The sequence below is a fragment of the Acinonyx jubatus genome, chromosome C1 (assembly GCF_027475565.1).
Source record: "Acinonyx jubatus isolate Ajub_Pintada_27869175 chromosome C1, VMU_Ajub_asm_v1.0, whole genome shotgun sequence".
In the NCBI taxonomy this organism is placed as follows: Eukaryota; Metazoa; Chordata; class Mammalia; order Carnivora; family Felidae; genus Acinonyx; species Acinonyx jubatus.
Genome location: NC_069381.1, coordinates 140,017,821 through 140,032,705, shown reverse-complemented (window position 1 = coordinate 140,032,705; position 14,885 = coordinate 140,017,821). Strand labels below are relative to the sequence as shown.

Genomic DNA, 14,885 nt, shown 5'->3' with positions numbered 1-14,885 from the left:
GTCACTTCTACAGCATTCTGCCAGGCAAAGGAGTCACAGAAGCTGCGCAGATTCAAGGAGAGAGGACATAAATTCTCCATCTCAGTGCAGGGAGCGTCAAAAGAATATGTGGCCATGTTTAATCTGCCACAGACAGCTCTACTCTGGAAGAGGGAAGAGGTGCCTCATTGACTGCCCTGGATTCACAGAAGAAAACGTGGGACGCAGACAGAAGAGAGGCCAATGAACCTAGGACCCATTTTTTTTTAATATGACTGGCCTGAATTTGTAGTTGGAATATTCATGTATACACTACATGATTAGATTTCATTTTGCTTTCACTGGGTATCGGTACCCTTGTCCTTTTCAGAGAAATTGAAAATAGTACATTTTAAGAAGGCCAAAGTTCGAACTGGCCCAGTACTGTGGTAATAAGAGCTACATAATACATGGTGAGAAAAGTAGACAGGCAGACAATTGAATATATAAATGAAATGTAATCCTTTAATCCTACTTAGTTACAAGCTGGCTTGTGTTACCATAAGATGACCCTGTGGCTCTCTGAGCTGGGTGATTTTTTTGAGCGTGTAAAATGACACTGATCGCTCTCTCTGCAAGAGAGGAACTCATCTCCTCACGGAGTCTTGCAAACCTCTAACATTACAGTCACCATAGGAATTCTCTTCTGTCACCCTTTATTTGCCACTGCTGAATAGACTCAGATTTATTCTATTAAATACAAGCACTCTGAAGTGAATAATGGTGCCCCGTATCCTTGATCATATTGCTATCATGGTAGTAATTTTCCACTGCCCTCTTCCAGCCACTTTATGTAAATTATTTAGAATCGTGTGGATTCATCCATCTATTTAAAGTACTGTCACCAGCGGTGCTTTCACTATTACAGAGCCTCTGGACATCCACAGCTTAATTCATAATACTGCTTTTGAAAAAGACAGTAATCAATTTGAGATGTTTCCTTCATGAAACAAGGCCACATAGGATCTAGTTCTCTCAATCCAAAGGAGACTTCTGTTGTTGTAGGGATTTTAGCCACCCAACTTAGATATATGGAGTTAGGGATAGTTCACTCCCAACAGTGCTATGATTTAAAGCATTGGATTAATTTGAACGTAACAAAAACACTGGGTGCTTCTACAGACAGTAACACGGGTAGATGTTGCTATATTCTTTGAAGAATAGGAATGGACAGGATGGAGGGGGGTAGTGAGGAAATGTGCGTGGGTTCATTAATGAACATCATTGATTGTTAAGACAGGAACTACAAGGGATCAAAGTCACTGATACTCTTTGCCTTCATGTCCCCCCGCCCCCGAAATTAGTGGCAAATTCTGATTGTCTTTCCTGTGCAGCTTATTAACGCTGGGAACTGTACCTGAGATGAACTGCTAGAGCCCCACAATATCGGTAGGCTTTCCTTTATCCCCATAATACCTCCTAGATTTGTTTAATTTAGTAACAGTTTCCCATCACTAGTTGGTCACTGAGTTAAGTACTCAGGACTTCAAAAGCTTTAATAATATCAAAAATGCACTTGTGATATGAAAGAAACATTGGTTAATTATTTTATAATTAGCATTACATAGTTGCCATTCAGCCATTTTATTTTACTGAATAGTATTTTCCAGTTTTTTTTTTTTTTTTTAATGGTGGCAGATTCAGGATCTCTTTATTCTAGTAGCAAAGAAATAAAAGCGTACCCACCCCTATTATTTTTTTTCCTCCTAGAAATAGGAAAGATTCCCCACATGAGGTTTTATCTATGCACAACAAATAAATGTAAAACAATGCGTATACCGTGGGAGAGTTTGTATTTAATCTCCTCACTAGCTAGTATTCTGTCATGCACCAGCTTTAAAAAAAAAAAAAAAGGTAAAATTAACTTGCAAAATTAATTTCTAAATTTAATAAACTTTTTATTAGAAAATGTTTAGCAACTTGCTAAACTTGCTAGATAAAACTTATTACAAATTATATGTTAGGTTTAATGAGACATTGCCTTCTGTGCTAGAAAGGATGAATTTCATAGTTATAAAGAAAGACTTGTACACTCTGTCTCTGTATCTCCCCTCCTCAAAGAATGTACCAGAAGTAAATGGGACCTGCTCCAGTTCTCACTGTAGGAACTGAGAAGTGCTCTATGTTCTGTAAAAACTAGGAGGACGACTATTCCAGTGCCCCCTGGGTTTTTCCAGATTTGGGCACTGATAGTCCCAAGTACCCAAAAACACTCAGCCCTGGGCACATAAGGATAGTTGGTTGCCCTAATACAGGTGCCTTTCGTAGGAAACTTTGTGATGCTCTGTGGATGGAGAACCAGACAGATTGTTGTTAAGTACTTAAATTTTTTAAAAAGTTATTGCCGATTTTCTTCATGTCCATTCAGTTCAGCATCAGTCTTTTGCTTTCTCTCGTCCCTGTCATCTAGTTCTCTGAACTGCTGGGTGAGCTGGAGGCCTGGGTTTCACTCTTCTTATTTATAAAGCTTTAGTGTTTCATTTTCCTGAATGAGCTTATCCAGAAAAGGGACCTACTGTGCCTGGTTTTCCAATGGTTTTGACTCCTGTGTTCACTATGTATTTACTTTAGCAGCCACATTATTTCTGCCCACTTCAGCTAAAGAAAATATCCCATCACAGTATAGCAGAGGCGTTTGCCGTGGTAGAGCTTTGAAAACAGCTTAGTGGTACCCTATCTCTGGCACTCACCAAGGGTATGGTGTCATTGAGTGTGTCCCTCTTCACTGCCTGTGACTGTCCCATTACTCACACCCTCTTCTGCTGATCAGATAACTCTCTGAGTCCGTATCCCATGCTGGAGGCCTCACGTATTGCACAGTAAGGATCTAATTAGACTTGAACCATTACATTTTTGAAAAATTGGCAAAGCCAGTTTGCATAATTCATGGGGCTGCTTCTCTGAATTTCATGTATAATATTTTTAAAAATTTATGCCCTTATACTCACTTTCTAACACTCTGGTCTAATCAGCTGTGTTATTTCCTCAACAGTTGAAAAGAAAAATTGTCACAGATATACAGGCTGTGAAATTCTTCTTAGTTGAAAATAAGCCGCATATGTCAGTATTCATTCAGAAGCTGAAATTTGCTTTCCTCTGTGCTTTTGAAAGCATGAAAGCAGTTTCAAATCATCTTCCATCATGTAACTGTCTTTTTTAGCAGGTGCAAAAGCATCGTTTCCTAGAAATGATTGAGGCTTGAGCAAACAGCCGTGTGCTGATGGATACAAATTCTGTCCATTGGCAAAGAGGAGTACTTTGTTAAAATTACTTGTAATAAACTGTTTGCTTAATTGTATCTGCAGCATGATGGTATAGCTGTAGCGTGTGGAACAGCCAAGTGGATATAAACCTTATTCAAATAATACTTTTTTGTGGGGGCTGCTTGCCTGGTCTTGCCCTCTCTGGGCTTTGTTGTCCTGTGACAGTCAGGACCCTCAGTCCAGGTATCCTTGGAGGTTCTTTAACTTGAGACTCTATGAAAGGAAAAAAATTGAGTTTTTGAGACCACACCTTGTTGAGAACCCACATTATAGAATGAGACCTATGAGGGTGAATTAGACAGTTAACATAAATGAAATTATGTAAACAGCAGCCTCCAAATCACACACAGTTTAGAAACTGTGAACCGTGTTAGCCTGGACTGGCTGACAGAGTGGGCCTTTGTTCCAGTGCTGCCCAGTTTCAACTTTCTTCTCCCTGTGTCATCTGTCTGAGTCTGTGCAACATTCTCTGGGGTAAGCCTGTTCTCGTCCCACTCAAGTCAGTGCTGCAAAGCTGTCAGAGAATGCAAGTTCATATCAGAGCAGTATGAATAATTCTCAGATTCGACATTTGATGGGTTACTTTAAGGTGGGGAAAGGGCTTTTGATTGCAAAAGGCAGAAATGTCTGTGAGTTACTTTAGTGGAACAGGGGATTTATTATAAGGGTGTATGTTGCCTGACTCTGTAGGAACGAGCTGTTTTTCCATTCTCTCATGGGCCACATGGTCTCTTTCTTCCATTGCTTCTTCTGTTTTATTCTCTTCCCTCTACAGATAGAATTCTTTGATTTACTCATAATTTTCCCTCCCTTATTAAAGTCCAACTTTCACATGTGTCTCTGGGCCTCCTTCTAAATTCAGAATTGGAAGCTGCAGCTGAGAACATTAACTGTCTCTAGATTGCTCTGAATTAAAGTCCCAGTGTGACTTGGGGTATTAAGGAGTTTATTACATGTCTTTCCCACTAGAAGAGGGGAGCTTCTTAAGCAAAGGGATGATGTCTGTTTTCTTTTCTGTACACTTACAATACCTAGCACAAAATAGGTCCTGAGTACATATTTGATGAATAAATAAAACATACGAAACAACACCTGAAGTCTACTAATAAGGGGAAAGCCTCTGCATGAGTTGAACTGGCTGAGTCTTCTCAAAGAGCAGTCGGTTTGGACTGAAGTCATCTTATTCTTTGCCCAGTTGCGAAACATTTCTCACTGCACCAATAACTTGCAAACTGCTTTGCATATTAGGGTCCAAATATGCAGTAGAGATCAATGTGATGAAAATGCTCCAGCATAAATGTTGGGGAAAAGATTGTTTCCATGGGGACTTCTGCTTAAGGGAAGCCTCACATTGATGCAGGTGAGTCGGCTGACCTACCACCAACTCATAGTCGTCCAGTTTCCGTGAACCTACAATCTAGCTGCAGTATCAGTGCTGGTGGCAGTAACCCTGTATTTGATTCGTTAGTGAAAGGTTCTTATCTTGGCAAAATGAGTTTGTGAAAGCAGGTAGATAGTGGTGGAGATTTTGCGAGAGGGCAGGTGTGAATGCAGCGGTCGAAAGCTGGGGATGTGCTTTCACTAGCTATGGAATGGCTTTTCTCTCTGTGAGGTGCCACGGCTTTCTGACTGTCTCTCCAGGGAATCTGGATCCTGGGTAAATCCTGTCGGTGTTCCCAGCCACACTGCAGGGTCACTGAAGTGCCACTTTGCCCCTCTGGGGTAGAACACATCCTGTTTACAGGCCAGATGTTGAACAAAGTCCTTCCTGACAGAAACATGGATACCAGATACTTCCTGTGTGTCACCCCATCCTTCCCACAATTAAATACTCCTGGTCCTTGTTCTTTTTTAACCATTTCACACAATGATCTTTTGGTAGCAGAAATCACTGTAATGTGCATTTCTATTATTAATCCTAAACCTTCTTTCCATGTTGCTTTATCATGAGACAGATAACATTTTCACAAACATCCTGAAAAGTGCCTTAGGAAATGTTATTCCCTTCAACATAGATATTTTGGGGGGGAGAAATGTTTATTCCCATGATATGGTCATTGCCCAGAATATTTTGAGAACGCCTCTTTCAATGCCATTAATATTCTGAAGTAAGTACAATTGAGTTCTATAGGAATGTATGGATAAATATAAATATGTTTTTGCTGTCTTCTACATATAACACTTTTACACTCACGTCCTCTTTTTTCTTCTAAATAGTGGAAGATCTAAATATTTCATGAGCACTCTCATTTTCGTGACCATGTCCAAATTTGCACTTGGTTAACTGTATAGCTCCTCACTGGACTTTAACTTTAGAAACTGCCAGCATGGCCTCTCCAATGTGATATTTGCTAGTAGATGTTAGGGGTGCTATTATCTGCATTAAGTGGAATTTTAGGTTTCATTGCTTAAAACGTGAAGTATAAGTAAAACGGATTTGTCTTGTCACCCGCAGGAAATGTTTGATGTTATATTGGATGAAAATCAGCTGGAGGATGCGTGTGAACATCTGGGAGAGTACCTTGAAGCATACTGGCGTGCTACCCACACAACCAGTAGCACCCCCATGACCCCTCTGCTCGGAAGGAATTTGGGCTCAACCGCACTGTCACCATACCCCACAGCAATTTCTGGGTTACAGGTATTGCCACTTTCCACTCATGCTTTTACAGTCTTACAACTGAAGATTCTACAGAGAACTTAATGGGGATGAAGAGTGGGATTATCCTTAATCTGAAGAGGAAAACATATGTGGGTGTTACCTTTAAAAAAAAATTCAAAATATTACCTCACTGTGATCTACCCTAGGCAAAGTTCCCCCCAGTGGCCCTTTCCATAGAACTTTGCTCTGAGTTAATGTGTAATGACTTTTGCTTAGACAAACTAATCCCTCCTGTGTCTAAACCCTTCCAGAACACTTACTACTTACTCAGTGCAACTGTCCAATACTTCTCCAGGTCCCTTCTTAAAGATTATACACTGGTGGCAACGTAAGGCACCATGGCAAGCTAAGTAAGTTATTTGGGGACATATGGACCTTTTGACTTCCCTTAACTAATCCTGCCCCATAGGGCCTGTCCCTTAGCTTCCTCAACACAGAATGTGCACACAAGTAGAGTCACTCTGTTTGGAAACAGTGACGGATCCCTGCGTTTTCTTGGGGTGGGGGGAGTGTGGGGGACCATGTTGGTCAGCGGCTATGGTAGGTCTCCTTTAGGAAAGCTGGGGACAAGTTCAAGGACCGGAGGTTTTCTCTTCTGCTATTCTAGTGTTGCACTCAGGGCTAGATGTCAGGAGCCAGAGGCATTATGATACAAAGTGAATTTTGCCTTTTGACATCAATAATTATTTACCATTTATCGAGAGTCTGCTGGAATGGAGCCCAACCCACAGGTGGCTGAGGTACATCTAGTCAATTGAGCCTCTTGTATCATGACTAGTTTTATATTAAAGAGTTATAATGATAATCGTAATTATAGATCATGTAAAGTTAAGCCTGAGAGGAAGGGCACTCTCTGAAATACTGTGTTATAACTGTATTACTCTCCTACAAAATTTCATCTTTATAAGCAAAAAACTGCCCTATAAAGGTGCAGCTTTTGAGGCTGGAAATGAACATGGGAAATGTGCTAGGGTAATACACATATATATGTATGCACCAGGACTGTTTCTTGCCTGGTTTCGCTGCCTGTGTGCTAATCCAAGTGTGGCATATCCACTGACTAGTTTGGGTTGGCTCCAAATTGTATACTATGGGAGAGAAATGGATGCATGAAGCAATATGCTTCTATAATGCAGGTAGAAGCGAAATGCACTTTATTTATGAATATAACACTCTGGACTCATCACCTCTAAGGCATCCACCTAGAGTGGTTCTCCCAATTTCACTTGAGTTAATGTGGTGCCCTTTGTCCTGGAGCCTATTTCTCTTAGTGACCATGAGTATTTAATTGTTAGCCTCCTGGCTGGGGCGAAAGACACAGGCTCTAATTATTGAATGATTTTCCCACTGGGTGAAGGTGAGTGTCCCTTTAGAGGAAATGTATCTCGGTCCTTGGTTTCATCAGGATCCTGTTTCTTAATGGAGGTGACCTACCTAAGTAGAGAGCCACAGCTATGATACGTGTTTTCCCATGATTTAAAGAAAAATGTTGAATAACATTTTCTGAGCCATCAAATAAGTATCTGAAGATATTAATTTCAATAAATGGTATTAGAGGAATTTAGTTGATATCTGAAGATAATTTTTGCAGGACATTTCAGTTGAGGAAGCAAGAATTGCAAATATCAATTAGCCAGCTCCATAATTATTATACACTCCTTTGGAAAGAATACTGCTGTGAGCCTTAATGTTTATGTGTGATGAAGAAACAAACACATTATTTTATGGGAAGCACAAATCATAATTTCATGAAAATATTTTATAGGGCATAAGGGACATTCAGCTAGATAAAGGTGAAGTGTGTGACTTTAGGAGGAGAAAGATTTTACCAGTTAAAGAGAGAAATAAAATAGCAGATGCTATTCTGAACTTTAACTTATTTCCCAAGAGTAAAATAATCCTCAGTTTTGCAGTAGAAGTGGAGTTATTAGGTATTCCTAGATATATTAAGTTCCATTCAGCAATTAACTTTCAATTCTCTATTTTTAATAGGCAGCCTAATCACCTAGCATTATGTAATTAAATTCATAAACTATCAGCATTTTAGTATCTTTGCAACGTTGTGTCCTGAATGGAATAGACCAGATCTTTTGAGCAGACCATTTGTGCATCAAAATGTTTTATTAAGTCTGATAGTTAGCGTTTTATTGTACATATCCTACTGTTGTACGTATATTTAAATGTGCTAGATGAATGAGGCTGACATGATTTAACCATTGAACTATCTGATATTTATAGAGTCAGCGTATGAGGCACAGCAACCACTCCACAGAGAACTCTCCAATTGAAAGACGAAGTCTAATGACCTCTGATGAAAATTATCACAATGAAAGGGCTCGGAAGAGTAGGAACCGCTTGTCTTCCAGTTCCCAGCATAGCCGAGATCATTACCCTCTTGTGGAAGAAGATTACCCTGACTCATACCAGGACACTTACAAACCCCATAGGAACCGAGGATCGCCTGGGGGATATAGCCATGACTCCCGACATAGGCTTTGAATCTGCAGAAGCAAACAAAAAATTCATCTGTTGACAATTTGCCATAGCACTGCTAGGATAAACCAATCATCTTAACTTGGCAAGTACAGCACAGTGTTTCCTGTGCTTGTGGGCTGCTGTCATTTGATGCTAGGTAAGGGGCAAAAAAAAAAAAACCAACAAAAAAACATTATGCCCTTAAGTCGAGATGGTTATTAGATGCCCAGTCATATAGATATTTTTAAGCGCGGCATTTACATAACAGTACCTTTTGTTTTCTTCATTAGATTTAGACACATCGATTTGTAATTTAGGGTACTTATCAAGGCACATATAAAATAATTTCCCATGCTGGAAATTCCAAATGACCAGTTCCAGTTGGAACCAATTTATAAACCAATTCCTGTTGGAATTTGGGTGAATCGACTAGAAAGTCTACTTGAGCATGTTGTAGTCAATTTAAAAATCTGAAAAAAAAAACAAAAAAACCAAAAACCTAATTAATGAGAAAATCAAAATACCAAAAGAAGCCAAAACCAGGTATGGTTTTATTTGCTGGAAGCTAAATTTACATTTAAAGTCGGAATGTATAAACATTTTAATATATGTTAACATTGCCAGAATGGCTTTCAAACTCACCAAAAGTATTGATGATGCCAAAAAAAAAAAGTCTCCAATTAATGCAGAAATTATTCACTCTCCTCAGATTTTAATATTTTTGTTTCTTTCCTGGCACAGCTGTTGTATTCAAAGTGTTTTGCTTTGTGTTTAGTCACTACTGTTAGCTTGTCTGAAGTTGGCAAAAAACAAACAAACAAACAAACAAACAAAAACCCTCAAAATTTCTTTAGCAGTGAGAGAGAATAATATAAAGAAGCCCAATCATAGCTGGTCACAGGAAATGGAAAAAGAGGAGTTGTTTCCCCTTTACTCAATCTGAGCATAACTACATACACAACAACATCCAGGAATCCGAAGTCAGACAGTAAGGATGGGCACAGAGCCTCCTGAGTGCGAAGCTAAACATCTCCAGATGGGAATTCATCTGTCCAACTTACCACAAACATGGGGCCCGTGTTTCCTGCCAGCACAGTTGCATATCTTTCCATTGCTTCATTCAGTCTCTGTCTTTGAATATGTGAATGTTCTAGCCCTTCCCCAAATTCTTTATAATCATGCTAAGGACTTGTTTTACACGGAAACATTCAATTTTGATATTGAGAGCTGTGTTTATACAAAATAATGAAATGAAAAATGTGAAAACAAAAATGAGATGAACTTAAAGGCTTGCAATATAAAGCAAACTCACAGATTCAGAGTATATCTGTTCACTAAAATTATAGCATTTTTACTGACGAGAATTATAAAGAATTTGGAGATTGAGCTGCCTTATTTCTAATGAACACTCCTCTTCACCTGTGAAATCTTCACAGTTTTTTCCAGTGGCTGTAATTACGAAATTGGTGACCTTCTGTCTTATATTATCAAGGAAGCCTTAGATTCACTATGATCCAAGGAATTACTGAAAATTGACCCTTTTATATATTATACAAATATCTTTCAGAAAAGCCTCTTGTTTCTAAAAATCCACAATGCATGCATTTTTCTAAAGCCCCCAAAGGACCAGGCATAAAAATCCCTTTGTATTGGTACATGTCACGAAGACTGTATTTTGAAAACAATGATAATTGATTTCTATTACCTTATTTTCTTCCCAAGCCTTTCAATATTTAGGCTTTCAAAGCATGCACCAGTTAAATAATCTTCCTCGCCATGAAAACAAGTTCCAATTTCTTGATCAGTTATACGTCTCTTGACGCCCATGGTGACCTCCCACATTCTCTCTCCTCCTCCTGTTCACTGTGCATACTCCATTATGAACCTGTTTAGCTGATGATGGGGATGCCTATAATTATGTAAGTTATTTCACATATTTGATACAACTGAAAATATGGGCTCAGTAAATTCTAAAAGTTAACATGTGATATTGGCTTGTGAGTTCTTTTGTCATCTAATGAAGCTTACAGAACTTTCAGTTAAGACATTTCAAAGAGCTGTATTCATTAGGCACTTTAATAAACATATAACCTGCCATTACTGAATACTTTGTTAGAACAAAGAAGAGCATTTTCCAGCAAATGAAAATATATTTATTACATGTACAGCACATATTTGCATGAGAAAGAGAACATTAGCCAAAACATTTTTCTATATGCTTTACTGGTTTCTTGTTTGTGCGCATTCAAGTATTTAATTGCAAAGAGTGCATCAAGGTGATAAATTTAGACTAGACAGCTGTTCAGCTTTTTCTGTAGTAGCATTAGCAATCTGGTCATTTAACTACTTTAAGATATTTACATTTTATGGCAGGTAGCTGCAACAGCATTTACATATATTTCCTAGTCAGCAAGATTACCATATTCTTTCAACTTTTGAAAATCACTTGTTTTTAAAAACCTCTCAAAGCCTTGTTTCTAAGTCTCCCATGTCATATGCTAATAAAGAGAGGTCCGTTCAATATCTGTGCACAGAACCAATCTGTCGTTTACCATCAAGTGTCTGTACCTGTTTTGCTTTGCATTCTTATTCAAAAGCTAACAATCTTGGAAGGGGTATAAAGTATATTTTCTTGATGGATATATTTAAATTTTTACTTTGATTTGGCATATTCTTGTCATTCCTTTTGTAATTAACAAGTTTATCTTCTCCAAATGAAAAAGAAATATGCATTTCCTTTTTTTTAAGTGTTAGAGTTTACTGTGTAAATGATACTTAAATACACATATATACTAAATGAAAGTTTTATTTTTGCCAAGCATATCAAGCACCTTTGAAAAATACATATTCCTCAAATACTTTGTTTTTAACTGACTTCATTTCAAAATAGCAAATGATAAGCAGGAGAAACAAGTCTTACAATGTTTTAAGTCTGTTTTAACTTGTAGTATAAATCACATATTCTGTAACTTCAGTATATATATCAGAATATGTAAATTACATATTCTGTAATTTCAGTCTGCGAACATGTAACATTGTAGACACATGTGACAATGTGGAAATGTAGTTCTGGAAAAAAGGGAATGCAATTTGTCAATCCTGATGTTAATTCTCAAGGCAATGTGACTCCAATATTATAATCAACAATGTTATCTTGTTTACACCAATATTTAAAGCAACACTTGGAAATGTTTATAAATGACTGATTATTCTCTCTTATCTTTATACAGTTCTATTGGAAAGAAAATTGAAATTAACAATTTAGACTGATAGTCTTTCCTAATAAGAGAGTCTTAATTATGTGACAATATGTCATTGCACTTAGTCCTTAATGAAATGAACTTTTTAAATATAAAACAAATTCTAAGAAAATTATTTGTTCCCTTTGAGTAATTTGTTAATTACTTTAATTATTATTGTCGTTGTTTGCAAAACGTATTTTTGGAATGTTAACCTCTTTTCATACCTGCATACTTGAACTTGTCTTTTGTGTGGGGGCCTTAAAATTCATACTAGGAAGCTAGGTCAGTGAAAGGGAGGGAGAGAAAGAAATTATGCCAAAAGGTGGTTTGCAAATTTAAACTCTGAATGAACATATCACAAAATGCTGTTGAGACCCAGGATGTCAGTTAAGAATGTTTCTAGGCAACTTTAATTTGCATGCTAGTGTGTTTTTTCAGTTATACAATTTTATTTTGGTATTTGCTAAAAAATAAAAATGATGTAATGCCACTATAGAAATTGCCCTATATATTAATATTTATACTACCTCTTCTCTAGAGAAGACAGTCTGTCTTTAAGGAGAAAAACAGTTTTCAATAAGTAGTGATCAAATTTATTACTCTTACTGCTAACCCAGCTGCAAAACTAAAAGCATAGATTCTTAAAATATACTTTCCCTTTAAATTTTAAACTGTATCCAAAATACTCTTGTCACCCTTCATTTCTTCCATGTTAGTGAAGTTTTCTTTGAATTGGTTCACATTTTACCAGCACACGAAGTTAATTTAAGAAATCAGTCATCAGAGGGAATAAAATAATCTGCAAGGGAATTGCCTTTGTGTGAAATTTGTTATAATATCTAGCTCTAAGCCTGCAAGGATAGATCCAGAGACTTGATATTTAAGTGCAGCTGGTTTGAAAATTCAAATTTTGATCCTTAATGTCTCCCGTGGACAGCCATTTACTAGGTGAGGGTATGCATTATCTTGGACTCCCATGTCATTGGAGCAAATTCCATATAAATGTTTTAAATAAATGGGAATGTACCCCTCATTTCTTTTATATTTCTGCCTTTGTGTTTCATGACAATGTTGCCTGTTGTTTTCTTTTTAATTATATAAAACTCATCTTTGGATGACTACATGAATGAAAACAGAGCAAATTATGTAATAAAATTTGTTTTATTAGTTCCTCATACCTTTAAATACTGTTAATACTTTGTTACTGAGTTACTTACTCAAATTGTGTCTATAGGACAAAGAGCAGGCCTCCTCTTTTAAATGATAATTATGAGCAAACCAGTCAATAAGATAGTTGTCTGCAGACAATAAGGATAACTTTTTTGTTGTTGACTTAAGCAGTCAAGTTAGTCAAAATAGTAAAACTGGCTCAAATGGGCAGAGAGCTACAGCATTCAAAAATCACTTTTTAAAGATTTATTCTTTTATTAAAATGAACTTTCTCCAATGAAATACATCTTCTTTTGGCAACTATCTTTATCTACTTGTGGATCGTTTAATCCCAAATGCTTCCTGTAATTGAGGGACAAAAAAGACGATTATAAAATATCTCATCAGATAATCTTGAACAAGGGCTGTAACTCCCATTTACCGTGAAAAGCATATAAATAAGAGTGAATAACAAGACTGTTGGAGAGTCAGGGTAACATATAAAAATTTTCCTCTGTTTCTTGTGACGTATGTAAAGCGTTTGCTGAAACATGGTAGAAAATGTTACCAATGAATTTAGAGTGGTCTGGGGTGTATGCTAATGCATCCTCTTTGAAAATTAGGAGTTAAAATGAGAGCTATGTGAGAACCCAAAGTGGCTGGCCTCTAGCTTTTCAATTTTGTAAGTGTTCTTAGTTATGTTTTGAACACTCAAATTTCTCAACAAATGGCTATGTCTATATTTATGTAAGGGCCACTCTTGCCCTACTTGCATGCCATTTTCACACACTTTTAACTGAAGTCAGTGTGAATTCCGTATGCATAAGGGATGTATTAAAGATACAGGATCGTTAATGCTATATTGTTGCATACTATTTTTCATATGCCTTACGATATTTTCTGGGACGTTATTAAAATGAAAGCATTTTATTGCCAAAATAAATCTATGTTGTTACTTCTAATCTGCATTAGCAGTAGAAAAATAAATAATGTAGCAAAACATATATTGTACAGTACAAAATTATAAAAGATATATATTTTGCCAATAATATGAAAATAGATTGAGGAGAAAGAAGCACATTTGTTATAGCACAAACTTAACAAAATCCACTGTTAAATCTGGCAGTCGTATTTTTAAAAAATATATAGATTTAATTCTAAGTTTTATCAGATTTATTTCATCTACCATCTTTTTAACTTGCTGCTTGATACTTTTCCAGCAATTTACTTCATAGCCTTGCAACCTGTGGATGTAATTTCTTTTATTTTATTCCCTTGCATAAAACTTATTAAATGTTATTTTGTGATAAAATTCATATTATATTTACTGTTCTTATTTCTGCTCCTTCAGTAACAACTACAAAAAGTATGGCAAGTGAGCTCATAGGGCTCCTCTGAATTTTGGACATACTTGAAATGTTTTCTATTTTTCACAGCCTAAAGTCAGAACAATAAATACAAATGTCCCAACAACAACAAAAAAGTATTTAGGGATTCTTCAATTTGTTTTGTACTGAATACTATTTTGAAACATGAGTTAAAGCCATTAGTTGTTTTTTTGACTGGGTGGCGGGAGGGAAAAACATACGTTTATTAACACTAAAAATAAACATGGCAAATTGATGTAAAAAGATTTTCCCTACTATTCTGAGGGCTGTTGATATCCCAAGCTATTGCTATATCTCCAGCTACTAAGTGGAAAAAAATATATATTGCCTTTGTTAAATAATGTTTTTTCTTTCTTTAAATTTTAGTTATTTATTTTAAAAATTTACCCCCTTTTATTTTTCTTATATAGGTAAATGTGTAGCATTCTACAAGGCATGCTGGGTAAAATATACTATGCAAATGTGTACAGTGCTGCATGTTTTGTTCTCCCTCTGCTTTTGTGGCTTTAAAGAAAAAAATGTGTTGTTATTTTTGTGAAGAAAAACATTTAACAGAGAAAATGCAGAGTGCATGCATAGAGTATCCTAATTTCTATGGATTTGTTTTATGGAATTTAAATGTGTATAAATCAACTGCATTAATTTTTTCTTTTATATAATAAATGAGAAAACACTGAAATCAGCCTTA

The 14,885-nt window shown here is 36.6% G+C and overlaps 1 protein-coding gene across 6 annotated transcripts in view; it reads left to right on the top strand.

The window, feature by feature from the left end:
• CACNB4 (calcium voltage-gated channel auxiliary subunit beta 4) overlaps positions 1–14,885 on the top strand; it is a 255,792-nt gene extending 240,907 nt beyond the window's left edge. For all 6 annotated transcript variants that reach the window (XM_027055769.2, XM_027055771.2, XM_015073464.3 and 3 more), the window contains 2 exons: positions 5,737–5,922; positions 8,182–14,885. In XM_027055769.2, coding sequence (XP_026911570.1) covers positions 5,737–5,922; positions 8,182–8,442 — 447 coding nt within the window. In that variant the 3' untranslated portion in view covers positions 8,443–14,885. The remainder of the gene's footprint in view (positions 1–5,736; positions 5,923–8,181) is intronic.